This window comes from Phalacrocorax aristotelis, chromosome 6 (genome assembly GCF_949628215.1).
Source record: "Phalacrocorax aristotelis chromosome 6, bGulAri2.1, whole genome shotgun sequence".
Classification (NCBI taxonomy): Eukaryota; Metazoa; Chordata; class Aves; order Suliformes; family Phalacrocoracidae; genus Phalacrocorax; species Phalacrocorax aristotelis.
Window position 1 is genome coordinate 52,544,900 of NC_134281.1, and position 15,113 is coordinate 52,560,012.

At 39.7% G+C, this 15,113-nt stretch overlaps 2 protein-coding genes across 4 annotated transcripts in view; one reads left to right on the plus strand and one right to left on the minus strand.

The window, feature by feature from the left end:
* Positions 1–8,493, plus strand: part of AK5 (adenylate kinase 5) — a 96,858-nt gene extending 88,365 nt beyond the window's left edge. Inside the window, exon 14 of the mRNA XM_075097899.1 lies at positions 7,086–8,493. Within this exon, the coding sequence (XP_074954000.1) occupies positions 7,086–7,196 (111 nt within the window). The 3' untranslated portion in view covers positions 7,197–8,493. The remainder of the gene's footprint in view (positions 1–7,085) is intronic.
* Positions 8,494–10,327: 1,834 nt separating this feature from the next.
* Positions 10,328–15,113, minus strand: part of ZZZ3 (zinc finger ZZ-type containing 3) — a 60,678-nt gene continuing 55,892 nt past the window's right edge. For all 3 annotated transcript variants that reach the window (XM_075097897.1, XM_075097895.1, XM_075097896.1), the window contains exons 11-13: positions 14,800–14,934; positions 12,035–12,135; positions 10,328–11,670 (exon numbers count right to left, since the gene is read on the minus strand). In XM_075097897.1, the coding sequence (XP_074953998.1) occupies positions 11,526–11,670; positions 12,035–12,135; positions 14,800–14,934 (381 nt within the window). In that variant the 3' untranslated portion in view covers positions 10,328–11,525. The remainder of the gene's footprint in view (positions 11,671–12,034; positions 12,136–14,799; positions 14,935–15,113) is intronic.

Consider the following 15,113-nt stretch of genomic DNA (forward strand, 5'->3'; position numbering starts at 1 on the left):
TCTGATCCAAATGTTCCCTATCAGTTCTGCAGTGGACAGTGCTGGAATTAAAAAACAAAACAAACCCAAACAAAACCAACCAACCAACCAAACCCCCCCAGAAAACCCCAACACATTCAGTTTTGGAAATATACCAAATACTGTGAAACAAAGTAATTTATTTTCTGGAATGAATGCTTGTTTAGGAAATTTTTCTAGGCCATTTTCCTGGGTAAGTGAACTCAAAGAGTTTAATCGTACAGCCTGACTTTGTCAGTGACACAACTCCAGCACAGTGCCTGGCATAGTGGCATCCTTCCAGCGGCCAGCCCTGCCTAGAGCGGGAGGTCAGACTATCCAGTCTGACCCACTGAGATTCTTTCCAACCTGTATTATCCTGTAAATGCACATCTTACAAACCTATACATTATTTGGCTCAACAATTTGAAGAATAAAGACAAAAAACAGTTAAGACTTGGTCAACAGCTGTTTTGAAGCAAAGGGAACTAGATAACACATAATGTGTCACTGTTAGCTATGTGGGAAATCAAGAGAAAATAGGCGTTTAGGTTTGGAGTTTTAAAACTATTTTAGTGGCTAATACATCTAGGCTGCATGTATTGAAGAAAGCAGAGAGTAAAGGGGAAGTTTGCAATTCCCAGGACGTGGGGTTAGTTTCTTATTTATAGCAACATATTTTACAGACTGCTAAGTACCAATATTAGCAGCCACTCTGATGTTCTCTGAATGAAGAAAGGAAATTCAGGTGGAAAGCAGAAAGACTATCAGCAATACTTCCGACTGCAGGTTTTTTTGTGGGGGCTAGGCTAAAATAGTCCTTGTTTTTTGTTGTTTGTAATACCCTACGCATACACAGAAGACTGAGACTTTACCTAGAGGCAGTCTAACATGTTTAATATTTTTCTTCCTGATTTTAATTATAACACCACATGTTTTCAGCTTTGGGAATCTGTTCGTTCCTAAGCGGGTTTTATTACTCTCCAGCATTGACCAGCACTGGTTGAAGACGTTCATGCTCCCATTAAGATGCTGGTGCCTCTGTAATTCTGCTCACTGAAAAACTGTGCATATGTTTCCTAATCCCTTTCAGGCAAAGCCACCAAAGTAAATCTACAAGTATTGATTTGAAGAGGCCTGAAAATAAATTATCTACATTCACGGATTTTTTTAAAAATAGTCTATGGACCTTCAAGTAAATACAGACCAGAGGCTCATGCACTCTTTTTCTCAGGCAAAGCTGGTGGGATCCAATAGTTTCAGGGAAGTGATTTCTTACTGAAAGGTGCTGTTTGCAGATCCAGATCAGTCTGTGATCCCAGGATAAGTGATGGGGTCTAAAAGAATCTTTAGTTGCCTTCTTCTGGAAAGTTATTCCTGCCCGGGCTTGTTTTTTCAACAGAAGCAGCTCTTCAGTGTAAGGCCCATGTGAGCTTTATGTCCCTTGAGAGTCCAGCCATGCACTTTCTTTAGAATTCAGAGGAGTGGATGCCGAGATTTTAAGAGGAAAATTAGAGTCTAAATCCCACTTAACTGCCATGAAGATTCAGTATTAACCTTTTCTAGCCAGCTTACTGCAAAGCATGACTAAGCACCACTAATACTTGTAGGTGAAATAGTGTTTAATTGTATAAGTGATCACGCCTTGTGGGGCTTAACTGTAGCACCCAGTCCCTGCTTTGCCACAGAAGAGAAAATCGGAATTGTTAAATAGGCTTGTTTAACTAGAAAATTAGGTTGGCATATTGGTATTATTTTATGCCTCCATTTTAAGTGGATTTAGGGCTGGGCAAAGTTTTCCACAGACTGGGAACAGCACACAGCAACGGTGCTGCATGTTTAACTTGTCCAGTCTAGAAGTTTTCTGTCCTGAAACAAGGAGATTAGATACACAAATGTAACATCCAGTCCTGGGCATAAGGCCAGCAGAAGGTCTGGCATGGGCATTAGGTGTTGGATGAGCACTCAGCGGAGGAGGCACTGATCTGTCGTGCCATGTCAAGGTGTGCTTGAGAGTACATTGTCAAATTAGCTTTCTCATTCTCTGCATTGGAACGGGTGTTACAGCACAGATGGAGGGGGGCTAATAAACACAGTAGACACAGAAATACTCAAGTCTGACCTAGCTTCCCCTGCAGTCATTAGGAATTCCCTCTTTGCTTTACTTGCACAGAAGAGACAAAGGTTTAAGGTCCCTTCCAACCTAAACCATTCTACGATTCTATGGTTGTTAACAGCATTCCCATTTTAATCAATGAGAATTTTATGACCTTCTCTAAACCTAGAGTTGTTGTGCGTGGATGTGCGTGGATAAATAACTAACATGATACTTGGAACATTTTTCCATTCTGCTGACCTCTGAACAAGAACAGTGACCTGACAAAGCTGCCGAAAGATCAGGACTCTGAAATCTCCCTTTGCCCAAGATTACCTGTCAGTGTTCCTGCTCAGCAATGGAAGCGTGAGGCATGCACAAAGGGGGGAGAATTTGGGTGCAGATGAAATATCTGTGAACCTGACAGGAATAAATAATGGCAATCCTTCCATCCACCCAGCTGAGGTGAAGAACTGTAATGTCACTCACAGGATGTATTTACAAGGGAAGATTAACTGGCTGAAGAACGAAGGGCAAAGAATGACAGTGTGCTCCGCTCACTTTTCTGCTAAGGAATTAATTTTCTAAATTGTGCTGCTGAAGGTAAAGTAGTTGTAACAATAATTCAGATTTTTTTCCAACTAATTTTTAAAAAATTATGTTTTGGGGATATAGTTTAATATTTCACAATTTCTTTCATAGTTACAGAACACCCACCTGCCGCTAAGGACAGCAAGCAGGTGCTTTTTAACAAAAGCCTTGTACTGGAAATGCAGGGACTGAAAGCACTACTCACAAAACAGTTGCAAGCTGCTTGGCTCTGCGGGAATCAGATGTTTCAGATGAATGAAAAGAAACTAAATGCACTATGGTAGCTGTAGTAAGCAAGTAGATACTGTTGGTTTTAAATTTATTTCTCAGTGATTTCCAAAGCAGCTGGACAGAAAAGTGTGTCTGAAAATTTAGTAGGCACCTACTTGTGTTTTAACATGGCTAGAGGTAAATACCTTTGAATATATGTCCCGCTGTCAATTGAGAAGAAAGGGAGAAAAAAAACCTGATTGTTTTTAATATCTGACTCATCCTTTAGAGCTTTTTTCAAGTGACAGTGTGTAGGAGGGTAATAGGGAATGGAGAAGAGCAATGCATTGGTAGTGAAGCAAGACAAAACTGATCCTACCTAGCTAAGGTAAGGCAGCTAGTAGGTGTCTGAAATACATGTTCCCTAGTCAAAGTCATTTGAGGAAAAGGGGCATGGGTATAACAAATCAGGCAGGCAGTTCAGAGCAGAGGGTTTGCAAGGATGTCCAAAAATCTTCGCTATTTCAGATCACAGGCTATGGAATCTTAGCCTACAAAGTTCAGTCAGAATGCATTTCTTTTTCTTTCTCTTTTTTTTCTTTATCCTTTCCCTTTTTCTTTTTTTCCTTCTTTTTTCACAGTGTTGTTCTACTGTTTCTTTCTAAAAACAGTTGACGTCACATGTTGGGTAAGCAGTAGTTACTAGATTCTTACCACAAACATTTTCCACAACCATTATGAAAGAACGAGTGACCATCCACCCTCTCACAGTTTTCCACTTCTGAGCCTTTTTGTGCTGATCCCGTGAGAAGTTTCTCTGGGGAGGAGAAAATGTGTACTTTCCCCTTTAGATAATCAATGGTTATAGGTATTGCAGTATGTAATTTATTTCCATCCTTCAAAAGGTTGTCAGAGAACCATTAACCCGGGTGGGTAAGTAGGTGGGGACCAAGGGAACAAGTCTTTCTACGTCATCCCCCTTGGTGGTTTGCGGCCCATTAGATGAGAGACCAGTCTAGAAGGATACATCAGGAACATTAGCAAGGGATTATAGATAAAACACAACGGGAAATTCATGCCAAATGCGAATAGGTATTGGGGCAGCAAGTTTCCACTGGATTTCCAGGCAGCTTGTTCCATTGCCCTGAGAACCAGGTACTGCACTGTCTCTGAGAGGTTTATAACTCTTTTTAATGACAAAGATATAAATGTTAGTGACAACACAGCTGAACTTGACTGACCCTCAATGAGAAGCTTCTAACTAGTGAGTTTATTCCAGAGGCTCTGGGTTTCTGAAACCGGTGGTCCTCAGCCATCCTCTCTACAGACAGTCGTTTTTTCCTCAGTGGCAGCATACGTTTGGGGTTCTAAATCCCCAAACCTACAACAAACAGAGGTTTGATGACAGAAAATTTAATTGGCTGATTTTAATGCCAAAAGGAGCAACATTGTACTGTGAAGATGGTTACTACAGTCATTTTTCATATAAGCTCATTAAATTTCTCTGTATTGAAGTTACCTAAGGCCATAGTGGCATTTCTAAACTGGAAGTGCTATAGAAAACTGTATCTGGATCTTACTTTGATGAGAAGACAGTAGCCTTGAATAACCTTGAAAACAGTCCTAAACTGTGAGGTTTGTTATAATCTGAGAAAGAGAAATACAGTTTTCTCTCCTGGAGCTGCAGAGAGTGTCATTGAATTACTGTGGTACTAGCTGTGAATTATTGTGACATTAAGTTAGCTTTGTGCCACAACTTAGTTTTACAACTTGGGCTGTTGTTATTTAGGAGGCCAACATGGGAAGCACTGGGGCTGTCATTAGTCACGCTCATCCATGTTTTACTGTGACTGTTAGGAAGGCAGCATCCAGCCAGTCATAAGGGGTGGCAATTTCCATGCTCACAAACCTAATTCTTCATCGCAACTGCCTAGGTCTAGACTTGAGTATCAGCCCCAGTTCTAGAAGAGGTTGCCGAAAAGCCAATGGCATTCAGCTGTGCTGATTAGGTTATATCCGCTACCCAATGCAGATGTATTTATGGGATACAGAGATAATAAAAATACTTATTAAGACAAGAGAGCTTTGAAGTGGCTGTGGCCTTCACCCTGTGTGAAGTACATTTCCTGCGGGATAGCCATATGAAAATAGGTGACTTGGCAGTTGAGACAGACAAAACAAGCTGCTTTATTACAGCTGAGATGGGAGTTGCTAGTTTAACTGGAGAAGGCAGGCATGTGGTCCAGAATGGTTCACCATTCCCCTTTTCTCTTTGCTACTAGTAAGTAGCCCCCTCATAAACCCTTTGTTTCTGTGGCACAGAAAGCTTCTGAAAGACACGCAGCCCTTGTTTGAGAACTGACCTTTCCAAGACACCACCTGCTGCTTCACCAACTATTCCAGCATATGCATCCTTCAGCATTACATAAAGCAGCAACGTCAGCAAACACCAACGTGCCAGAGAGCAAGGGAAGCAAGAGAACCGTGCTTCTGAAAGCTTGCCAGGAGGGGAGAGGGGAGTCCAGCTCACACTGTAAGATGTCCCTGCAGTGATTCCAAGGGGACGGTACCCAGTCAGGCAAAGGTTGGCCAGGCTGCTCGTTTCCAGTGCTGGAGCTGCTGTGTGGAGGCAGCCTGGCTGGGCGTGCCAGCACTTCTGACAGGATGCAACAAGGGACCAAACTTTGCAGCATCTGTGGATGCCACCAAGAGTGAAACCAAGCTACGGGGCGTGAATTCAAACCCTTGCTGGATCTCTGCAAGGAGCAGCTGCTGACTCCCACACAAGACTTAGCACCAAGGGACTTGAACGTACATTGAGTGCAGTCAGGCTGTAGAGGAGCTGGCTGCAAGCCGACACCGCATCTGAGAAGCATTTCATGGCCTATTTCAAAAATACATTTTTTGGAGTTTGAAATTCCTTTTATTCATTCTCCTGCAGAACAAAGAGGTGGCAGAAAGTATGATGGTTGGGAATGTCCCCATCAAACATTACAATTGCCTGACATCCTGGCCAGCAACTAGAGGTGAAAGCACAGCTCATACTTCATAAAAACAGGCTTTAGCAAAGTTGTCATGGGCCCCACTTAAACATGTGCAAACTCCATGGCGCACAGGCATGAAAGACTAAGCATGGAGAAGCAGAGAGGAAGCTTGCTTTTGAGTAGAGAATCAAGGTTCTCACCAGGCATTTGAGAGGAACTGAATAATCATCGATGCGTGGCGTACACAGCCAGCGTGGAAGCTTCTTCCGTCGCTAGCGTGACAGCAAGACAGCTCTCCTTCCTCAAGTAACGACCTGCACGGCACTCACTGCATGGGATGGACGTGAAACTCATCGCTCAGAAAAGCTCAGTGCTACGTTAACGTTTTCTAGGGAACACGCATAGTTATTACTGGCTACAAACAACATTCCTCTTTGCTAAAATGCAGCACTCTCTTCCTCAGCATAGGAAAATAAATTGGTCTTAGTTTTTGTTGAGTTCCAGTCATGAAAAATAAACTTGCACAGCCTGGACAACCTTTGGCCAAAACGGATCTTTGGGGTGAAGAAAAGAATTTCTTCAGTGAAGGTGGGTTCTCGTACAACAAAAGCAGAACCAACGTAAAACATGCGTTGCCCAAAGGTCGTCATAAAGCCAGAACCAGTTCACCAAGCTTGCAAATGCAAACGCGCAGAAATGCACAACCTCGTGAAGTTACTGCCATTTGGAAGCTTTTAGGTCAGTCACAGCGTTACATGCTCTGACGCTTCAGATGACAAGAAACAAATTAACAAGTCAGTGCTACTCATGGCATTAATGGTATGACATCAAAGTCATTCTATTAGGTTTCTTTTGGAGGACATTAAATGTTGTAATAGTTTCTAAAAATCATTGGAAACGGTTCGGTATAACAAAGGTGTAATTTCACTTTACAACAATGGTTCTTAGGAGAAAGAGCTTAAGCTCCCTCATTTGATTCATGTACTTTGCTCCAGACGATGGAGCCTACAGGATCTTTGCACATAAATCTGTGGGAACACGGTGAATAATGTGGTTTATGGAAGCTGCTCCTCTACATTAGCATGCTTAAAACATGAAACAGAACAACTTGTATTTTATATTGGACCAGTTTTTTGTGCCAGTGCTTAGATTCTGAGATAATCCCTTGTAACTTCAATCAAAAGTAATGGTTTTTGCCCGCTTCACAGGTCGATGCCGAAGGAACGCAGGAGGATGTTTTTCTGGAAGTCTGCAAGACAATTGACTCTTTTCTGAAAGAGGAAGAAGCAGCATTTCCTTTTCCCACAGAAACGCAGTAACGGCGCGTACGCGGCCTCACCTCACCCGCACGTGACGGTCACGGTTAAAACGCTGTTCAAAGCAATACCGCTTTCTTGAGAGGTATCTGGAATCTGTGCATGTGGTATGTTATTTTAGACGAAGTCTTTTTTCTCTGCTCTGACAACACACTCGATAGAAAGTGGTCTGTACGCTAACTGTACACTAAGAACTATGTATTGTTTTATTGGTTGTTTGCTCTTCACGGGTTAAAAGCAGCATGGTGAACAGCAGCTCTGGTTTGTATGTCACGATCTCATGCATTTGATTGGAAGTCTGACAGTGCCTGGCCAGCAGCAAGCTCTTCAGCCACATCATCCACCATTTCGCACACCGACTTTAAGATTACTGCGTACAAGTTTCTCATAGGTTATTATTTTAATTGATGGTATTAATTTCTGTGGTATCACTTAGCTTGTTCTTGGGTTTTAGTGACTAAAATCTGTTCCCTGTTACATGCAGCGGTAAGACAGCTGGAATTAGTCAAGCTAGAAGTGAAACTTTCCACACATCCCCAGGACACTATTACACGAAGAAGCAGAAAAATTAATTGCAGGTGAAGATACGGCCGAGTGTTGTGGAAGTCTGTCAATCCATTATCATGGAGCAGACACCATTTTTGAGACAGCCTCGTCTTCTGCTGGGAGTCGTAGGATATTATAAATGACGACTTCCCAGTTTTGTGAGCCGAGGTGAAAATGATGATTGTGTTGTATAGTTAAATGTGCGCTCCAGTAATTATCCATATTAACAACAGTTTTACTGTATTAACTAAAGTCTACATGTAAAGTTGACTATGAGCCAGAATGTATGAAGATGTCTTTAAATCATACTTTGTAAGCATTTCAAATGCAAAATTCAGGTCATCATCTGTTGTCTTGTACTGGCATTGCCAAAACTTTTTGGGAAAAGAGAAAGGGAAAAAAAAAAAAAGAGAGGATGTCAGGGATTATTTGATTCATAGTGCTTGCATCTTTAGGAAGCCATTTATCTGTAATACCCGCAAAAAAAAGTCTGTAAAAATCATATTGTATTTCTATTTCGTTAACCAAAGTATTGTGGCGTTTCTTTGGTATTCTGGTAGCTAAATAAAAGCTTGTTTGACGTTCCTGTAAAGTAACTGCATCCTCTTACTGGAACTACTGGATGAATTCACAGCTGAAGTGGGTTGCATGATTGCTCTTACTGTCAAAGTTGTACTTTATGCGGCAGATTTGTATTTTTAAAGTTACCTTTCTTGTAACAAAGACATAATACAAATAAAACGTACAAAAATGAGGAGTAATGATTTCTGTTACAGTATAGGTGGGTTTAATCCTTTTTAAAGCACAGTACATTACTCAAAAATATAGCTCAAACCAGCATGCTTACAGAGTACATCCCTTCTGCAGTCAGGGCAGATTCTTCTGTCCTCTTTTTCTTCCTTGGCATTTGCCCTGTAAACACTAACGCAATTATTTTTTACGGGACTGTTAGGTATGTTCTTATCCTTCATATCCTGGATGTTCCTTCTTTCCTGGGTCCTTTCATAGCCTACATTTTACCTCTGATGCTCTGGGAAGTGCTTCTCCAGCTCCAGACCCGTGCCATTAAGCAACCAGTAACGTCTGCAGTACAACAGCTTTAAGCGAGAGACTTCCATAACGCATCAGCTTGGGAAGGCAGGTTTTTCTAAACCGAGCCTTGAAGCAGTAGCAGCTGTCTGGTGGAGTATTAAAAAAAAAAAGCAGTAAAATATTCTGGAGTTCCCATGAAGTTGCAAATTCATCGGGGTAGGTTTTCTGCAGTGTTTTTTATTACTTCTAATTACAATATAAGTTAAAAAGTGTGGAGCGTCATACTTGTGCGGGATGGGAACAAAGGCAACCATCAGCTGGTCTGTGGTTTTTTTTTTTTAAATCAAATTACAAAAACTATTTAACATACAGTTTCAGTTTAACTTTTCTTTCTGCTTCTTCTGGTCTTTTCTGTTTAACAAAAAATCCCCATGCTTGAATGGGTGTATGTGCATTAGAGATCTATTTGCATATGTTCATAATGTATGCAAGAGAAATAGCTGTATATGCATGCATATGGAAATATAAATATTTATACATATTCAATAAAAAGAGGACTTATCCAAGACACTTCTTTCTTGGGTGATTCAGCCTTGAAATTCACCTTCTGCTTCCGATCATTCAAATTATACCGTGGCTTTTTGCTCTTCCCAAGCTATCGTACACTGATGACTGAATATTTGCACTTTATCATAATTTCACTAATGTGCTTTTGTTATATTCTTCCAGTAATTTTTTCAGGGTATCAACAGAAAACAAAAGATTACCACAGATTCTCTCCGTGATAACACACCTTCACCAACTGTAGCTTCCTATGAACAGCAGGAATGATGCGGAAAGCACATGTTCTGTTGTATCAGGGAGCCTCTCCGAGCATTATCTTTTCCAATTAAAAACTAGAATACATCATGTAAATTTTTGTGCTGATGTACGCTACTTGCTGTGTTTTAGTACCTGTACTGTATCACCTTCTGAATAGATTAACGCTTAAAATTATTTTTTTCTGAAGCAAAAATAACTACACCTAAATTTATTGCAAACCTCAACGCTGATCAGTTCATAGTTATTAGGTGCAGCCAGCCAATTACCCTTCTTATTGCCATCTTTTTACATCAAATGTTTCTTTTCCAGCTCATTACTCTGAGCATTCAAGTTTCAAAGCAACTGGAAGTCTCTTACAGTTATAAAATAATCAAGTGTTTCTGAATCACAAGCTATACATTTCAATAGAAAATATATTAACTAAAATATGTCACAATAATTACAAAGCTTCTCAGACAATGGTATACAGTGTGCCGAGGCTACGAAAATCTGAAAAGGACCAGTTTGCGAGTAAGATCTGAGAAAACTAAAATGCTCATCCCACAAAAGGCGAAGCACGTTTTAGAGGGCGCAGAGCACCATCAGGTCCCAGTGACATGAACAGCAGAGGAAGGCGCTGGGCATCTTGCAGGTCTGCATAGTGAATGTTTGTACGACGTATTAAAATGTCCTTTTAATGTTTTCCATCTCGATTAAGAAGTCAGAACTACACAGAAAGGAAGTCACAGCAAGCATTCTATATATAAACAGACTGTATCCACATAGTTTATTTCTCACAGTTCTCCTGACAATTGAACATTATTTAAGAACATACTGTATACACAGATAAGAAGAAACATACAAAATGTTTTAAATGATGCACAACAAAATCCAGCAGTATAAAAGAATGCATGTGAACCCTTGCTCACTGCTCAGGCTAAATTTAATCACTGTTTAAATAGTAATAAAAATACAATCTTTCATGGATCTTGTGCAGACTACAAAAGAGGAAAAATTATTACCATATATATGATTTATATTAGGCAGTTTTCTTTGATGAGTTGCACTAACAACTCCAAATACAGAGGCAGAAGGCTGTGTATTTTATTTTAAAGGAGTTAATGTTGAGTATTAGAGACTTTACACAGTTACTACCACTGGCACTTTTCACCATATTTTGTACACATCACATGATCATCTTATATAACATTACATTTAAAAAATATATCTGAGTGACAATTTTATAACATTCACACACCATGAGCTGGTTAAGGAAGCAATGCCACAGTTGCCCCCTGTAGTGCTTCACTGTTGGTAAATAGAGTTCATTGTGGTTTTTAAAAAAAAAAAAAACTAAAAAACTTGAAAGTCAATGTGATTAAGCAGCTCCAATTTAATAAAGGCCTGTAACCGACCATCGCTGAGACAGTGAGTATTTTTTAGAGTACATCCTAGAAGCAAACACTGTCATTGGTTAAAACCTTGCCTAAAGAAGTCAGTTACTGTGCTGAAAACTATTTTCACAACAAAACTGCAAGCTACTAAACTGTTTTTATATAAATACTTCATCTCCTCTGAATCTCATTATAACCAAGTTCTTCAAAGCCTTTGGAATTTACTCTATCTTTAATGTGTGCTCCCATTTCTGGCTCACCCTTTTGTATGTTTTTCTTTTGTGTTTAGATTCACCACCTAAAAATGACTAATGTGGTGAAAGAAAAGTCTCCCAGTGAAACCTTCTGCACACTAGGAATGTTCAGCTGCTGTTCAGTGATCTAGAACCATGACAGCTCAAAGCTGTAGTTTGACAAGTACACCCAGGAAGCTGTCATGCTGTGAGCGACATTTCAGGGAAAGCAGAGTCTTTCCAAAATGTGCACAGAATTAACAATGGTGCCATTGTTATTTTTCAAAGAGGATAGTAAGCCCAAGATGGTAGATCTGCTTCCCATGTCATCTATTTGCTGGAAAGTAGTTTGGGTCAAGATAATTGTAACTGGTGCCCTGGGACATGCAGTAGTCTCTGTCTAAAAATGTCTCTGCTCTGTAAATAGGTTCTAACTGATGATCTTCCTTATGAATCTCTGTTTCATGCAGACTGCAAGGGAAAGAAAAAGATAACAGTTTAAAGGTCAAATATTTTCCTTATCTTTAACTTTCAGAAACAGTGATCGTATTAACATATTCATAACAAATTTGATACAATTAATTCACAAAGTATAGTTTTCCCCCACTATTTAACACTACCAAACCTCTGTCTACTGTATTATGAGAAAAAAAAATTAGACATCCAGAATATGCTTATAAAAGATATCTCCCACAAATACATCCTGAAGTATCTGCCACTAACACAGGAGATGTGTTCTATGCTGGAGCAAAGATTTCCAACATACACAGCAATTAAGGCCCATAGACATATTCAAGCTAATTACAAATAACAAGTAGAAGCGTATGCTGCTCACCAGTCCGAACAAGAATCACAGAAATCCAACGACATTTCTTGAGGGCAGTCTTGGCAGTGCCACCGAACACCCTGGATAGGTTCAATTCCACAGTTATCGCACTGTGAAGCAGATAGAAGAGCATTGAAAAAACAGGTACTGTAATCACTTACGTTAGTAACAGTATACACCAACACTCCAAATAGAAAGGCATGTATGTGGGTCGTCATTATTAGCCCACCAGGTGAATTCATGGGCTGAATGTATTAATGGATAAAGAAGTCCTCATACTCCAGGAGTGGCCCTCCAGAGCCTTGAGGACTGATCAATCTTTCCCTCGCTTTGCTTCCCACTCCCCCAATGCTCCATGTTGACATTATCCTCCTGCTCAACAAAAGCAGACCTAGTCCCACCCTCAGTAACTGCTTATCCTCACATGGCTGTAAGAACTGCTGCAACACAATACATGAACATGATGTTTCTATAGCTTAAGTCCATCCACATGAGATCTCTAAGTACAGGTTCACTTCCCATGGCAGAAGAAAGCAGTGAGACTAGACCAGTAGAGCCTGTCAGCAGGCTGTTGATGGGCTGCAGATCAGGACACGACAGGGCAAACTGATGCACTCTCAAACTCAGGAAATAAAATAATGCATTATAGGTGAGATGGGACTAAAAGCCAAGAAGGACGTGGGACAATATATTCAGGGAAGGGAACAGAAGTCTAAAACTAAAGGTGAGCAAGAAGACAAGAACTAATCCCTTGAGAAGAACCAGCGACAAGACAACAGCAGCTAAGTGAAAGAAGAGGGTGGTGTGAAGAGGAGGAAACTAAGTACAAACCAAACATCAAGACTGGATGAAATATTCACAATGACAGAGGAGAGAGGCAGAAATGCAAAGATATTTGATTAAAAAAAAGGAAACCTGGAAAAGTGGGACTTGGATGCTAGGAGTACTTTTAAAAAATCTAAACTTTGAAGAGTGCTGCAGAGACAGGATTGCAAAAGGAAAAAGAAATGTGGGAAACAAGCCTGTGCTCCCATTGCTCACCCTCCTTCAGAACCTGAAGTTCTCTCACAGCATCTGTGAAATCCACTCACAATGCAGCTCGTTCCCAGCCACAACTAATCCACTCAGGGTTACAAACACCTTACAGATGTGTCACAGCTGGGTCCTCTCCTTTCACAGATGGCTTTCAGAGTTTCAGGGCTGATAATGAGGAGGGACTAAATGTACTCAGAGCTGTTCACTGACAATATCAAGTTCAGTATAATGCTAAACACTATAAAAAAACATATATATGGTTCCAGTTATCTCAAATTGAGAACCAAGACAGTAGAAACCCTTGACCTTAATTTCTGTGCTCCAGCTTCCCTCTCTTTCCCCTGTGAAACAGAAATAATACCATGCCTTTCATTTCCTAAGGAAAAAAAAAGTATTTGCAAAGTGCTCTGATATTATAGCAATGAAAGCCATAAAAAGCCCACAAGGGATTCAATAATTCAATATTCAAAGTAGAGTTTGAATAATGTGTAGTAAATGAGGCTGAAGGCCATGCAGAACCAAAAGTGTTCTGAATAATTGCTTATTAGGTAAGCTCCGTCCAGCCTGTGCACTGAGCAAGGCAGCACTCCTGAGGGAAAAATAGTATATAATAATGTAATTTCATAGCTTACTATAATGCATAATAAAATCAAATTCAGACTGCAAAGAAACTTTCAGACTTTGAATGCCTGACACTGCATAATGCCAATTTACTTTTCAGAGAATTTTATGTAGAAAAAGCAGCTACTTTGTTACCCAGAAGTCTGATCAAAGTTCTGAATTTTGGGGAAGAAAATGCCAATGTAAAAACAAACCAACCAACCCACCCCAAACAAACAAAAAACCACCAACTAAAAAAAGCTCACCCCAAACCAAACATACCATGCTAACTTTAAAAAAACAAACACCAAAATGAAAAAGCACCTTGGTGGTCTAACACCATGCCTGAGTCTGCCACTGTCAACTAACGAGGCTGGCTTAATTTTCCAGTCATTTTTAACTAAACTTCAAACTGAATATCTCTGCATTCTCATATAAATGGGTATTAGAGAATAAATCTAGCTGCATAACACTAAATAAGGTGAAGAAACTGTTCCAACATAGCTACAGAGAAAATCCCTTGCAAACCAGAATATATAATTTAGAGAATGCCCTTTCTTTCATGTCGTCTATTAATGGTTGATACTGGGCCAACATATTAGTTTAACTTAATGTTTATTTTCTTAATTTCACATAACTATTGTTTTGTGTCCTTGCTTCAACTTCTGTGATTTATTACTTGATAGTAACAACACAACACAAAATTATTAATCCATTACTGTTCCCATTAAAAATCTTTGTCCCTGCTTTGGCCTCAGGTGGAGGCAAAATGATTCTGAATTCGTAATTAGAGAACTATCATCAATGAATCATTATCAAAACAGAGTGTACTGTCAAATGGAATTCTATGGTGATTTAACCTGGCTCTAGAGATGTATTTTCATAATACAAATGAGGAAAAGACAGTATGTTTCTTAATTTTCATACAATATCAGTATTCAGTGAAACCTGAGCTATCGGAAAGAGTGAATTACTTCGGCTGTCTTTGTTGAAGATGAGAGAAAGCAGACACAGTAAAAAAGAATTAAGGAACCAAACTTGATATATTAAATAAAGCCTTTTTAGGAAATCCAATCCATGATCTCTGAAAACTTCTACAATACTCTGAATAAGAGAAGAACAACATCTCTTAAACTCACCTTGAACCCCACATGCTGCACAAATCCACTTTCTGCATGCATTTGCTGGAGTTTCTGTTTCTTCAATTTTTTAAACTCTAACAGTTCTTTGTATTCAGGTAACTCTCGATACGATATTGGAATACTTTCTTCATCCTGTTAATAGTTAAAAATAAATGAGAAACAGTCTTTATTTTAGGAATACAATAAATAGTAAGACATATATTCCATAAATCACTAGGTATGATTAATTACCTTTGAGAAAATGCTGGCAATATATTCTAACTTAGGAACATACTGGAAAATTATTTTTAAAAACATAGCACAACACAGTG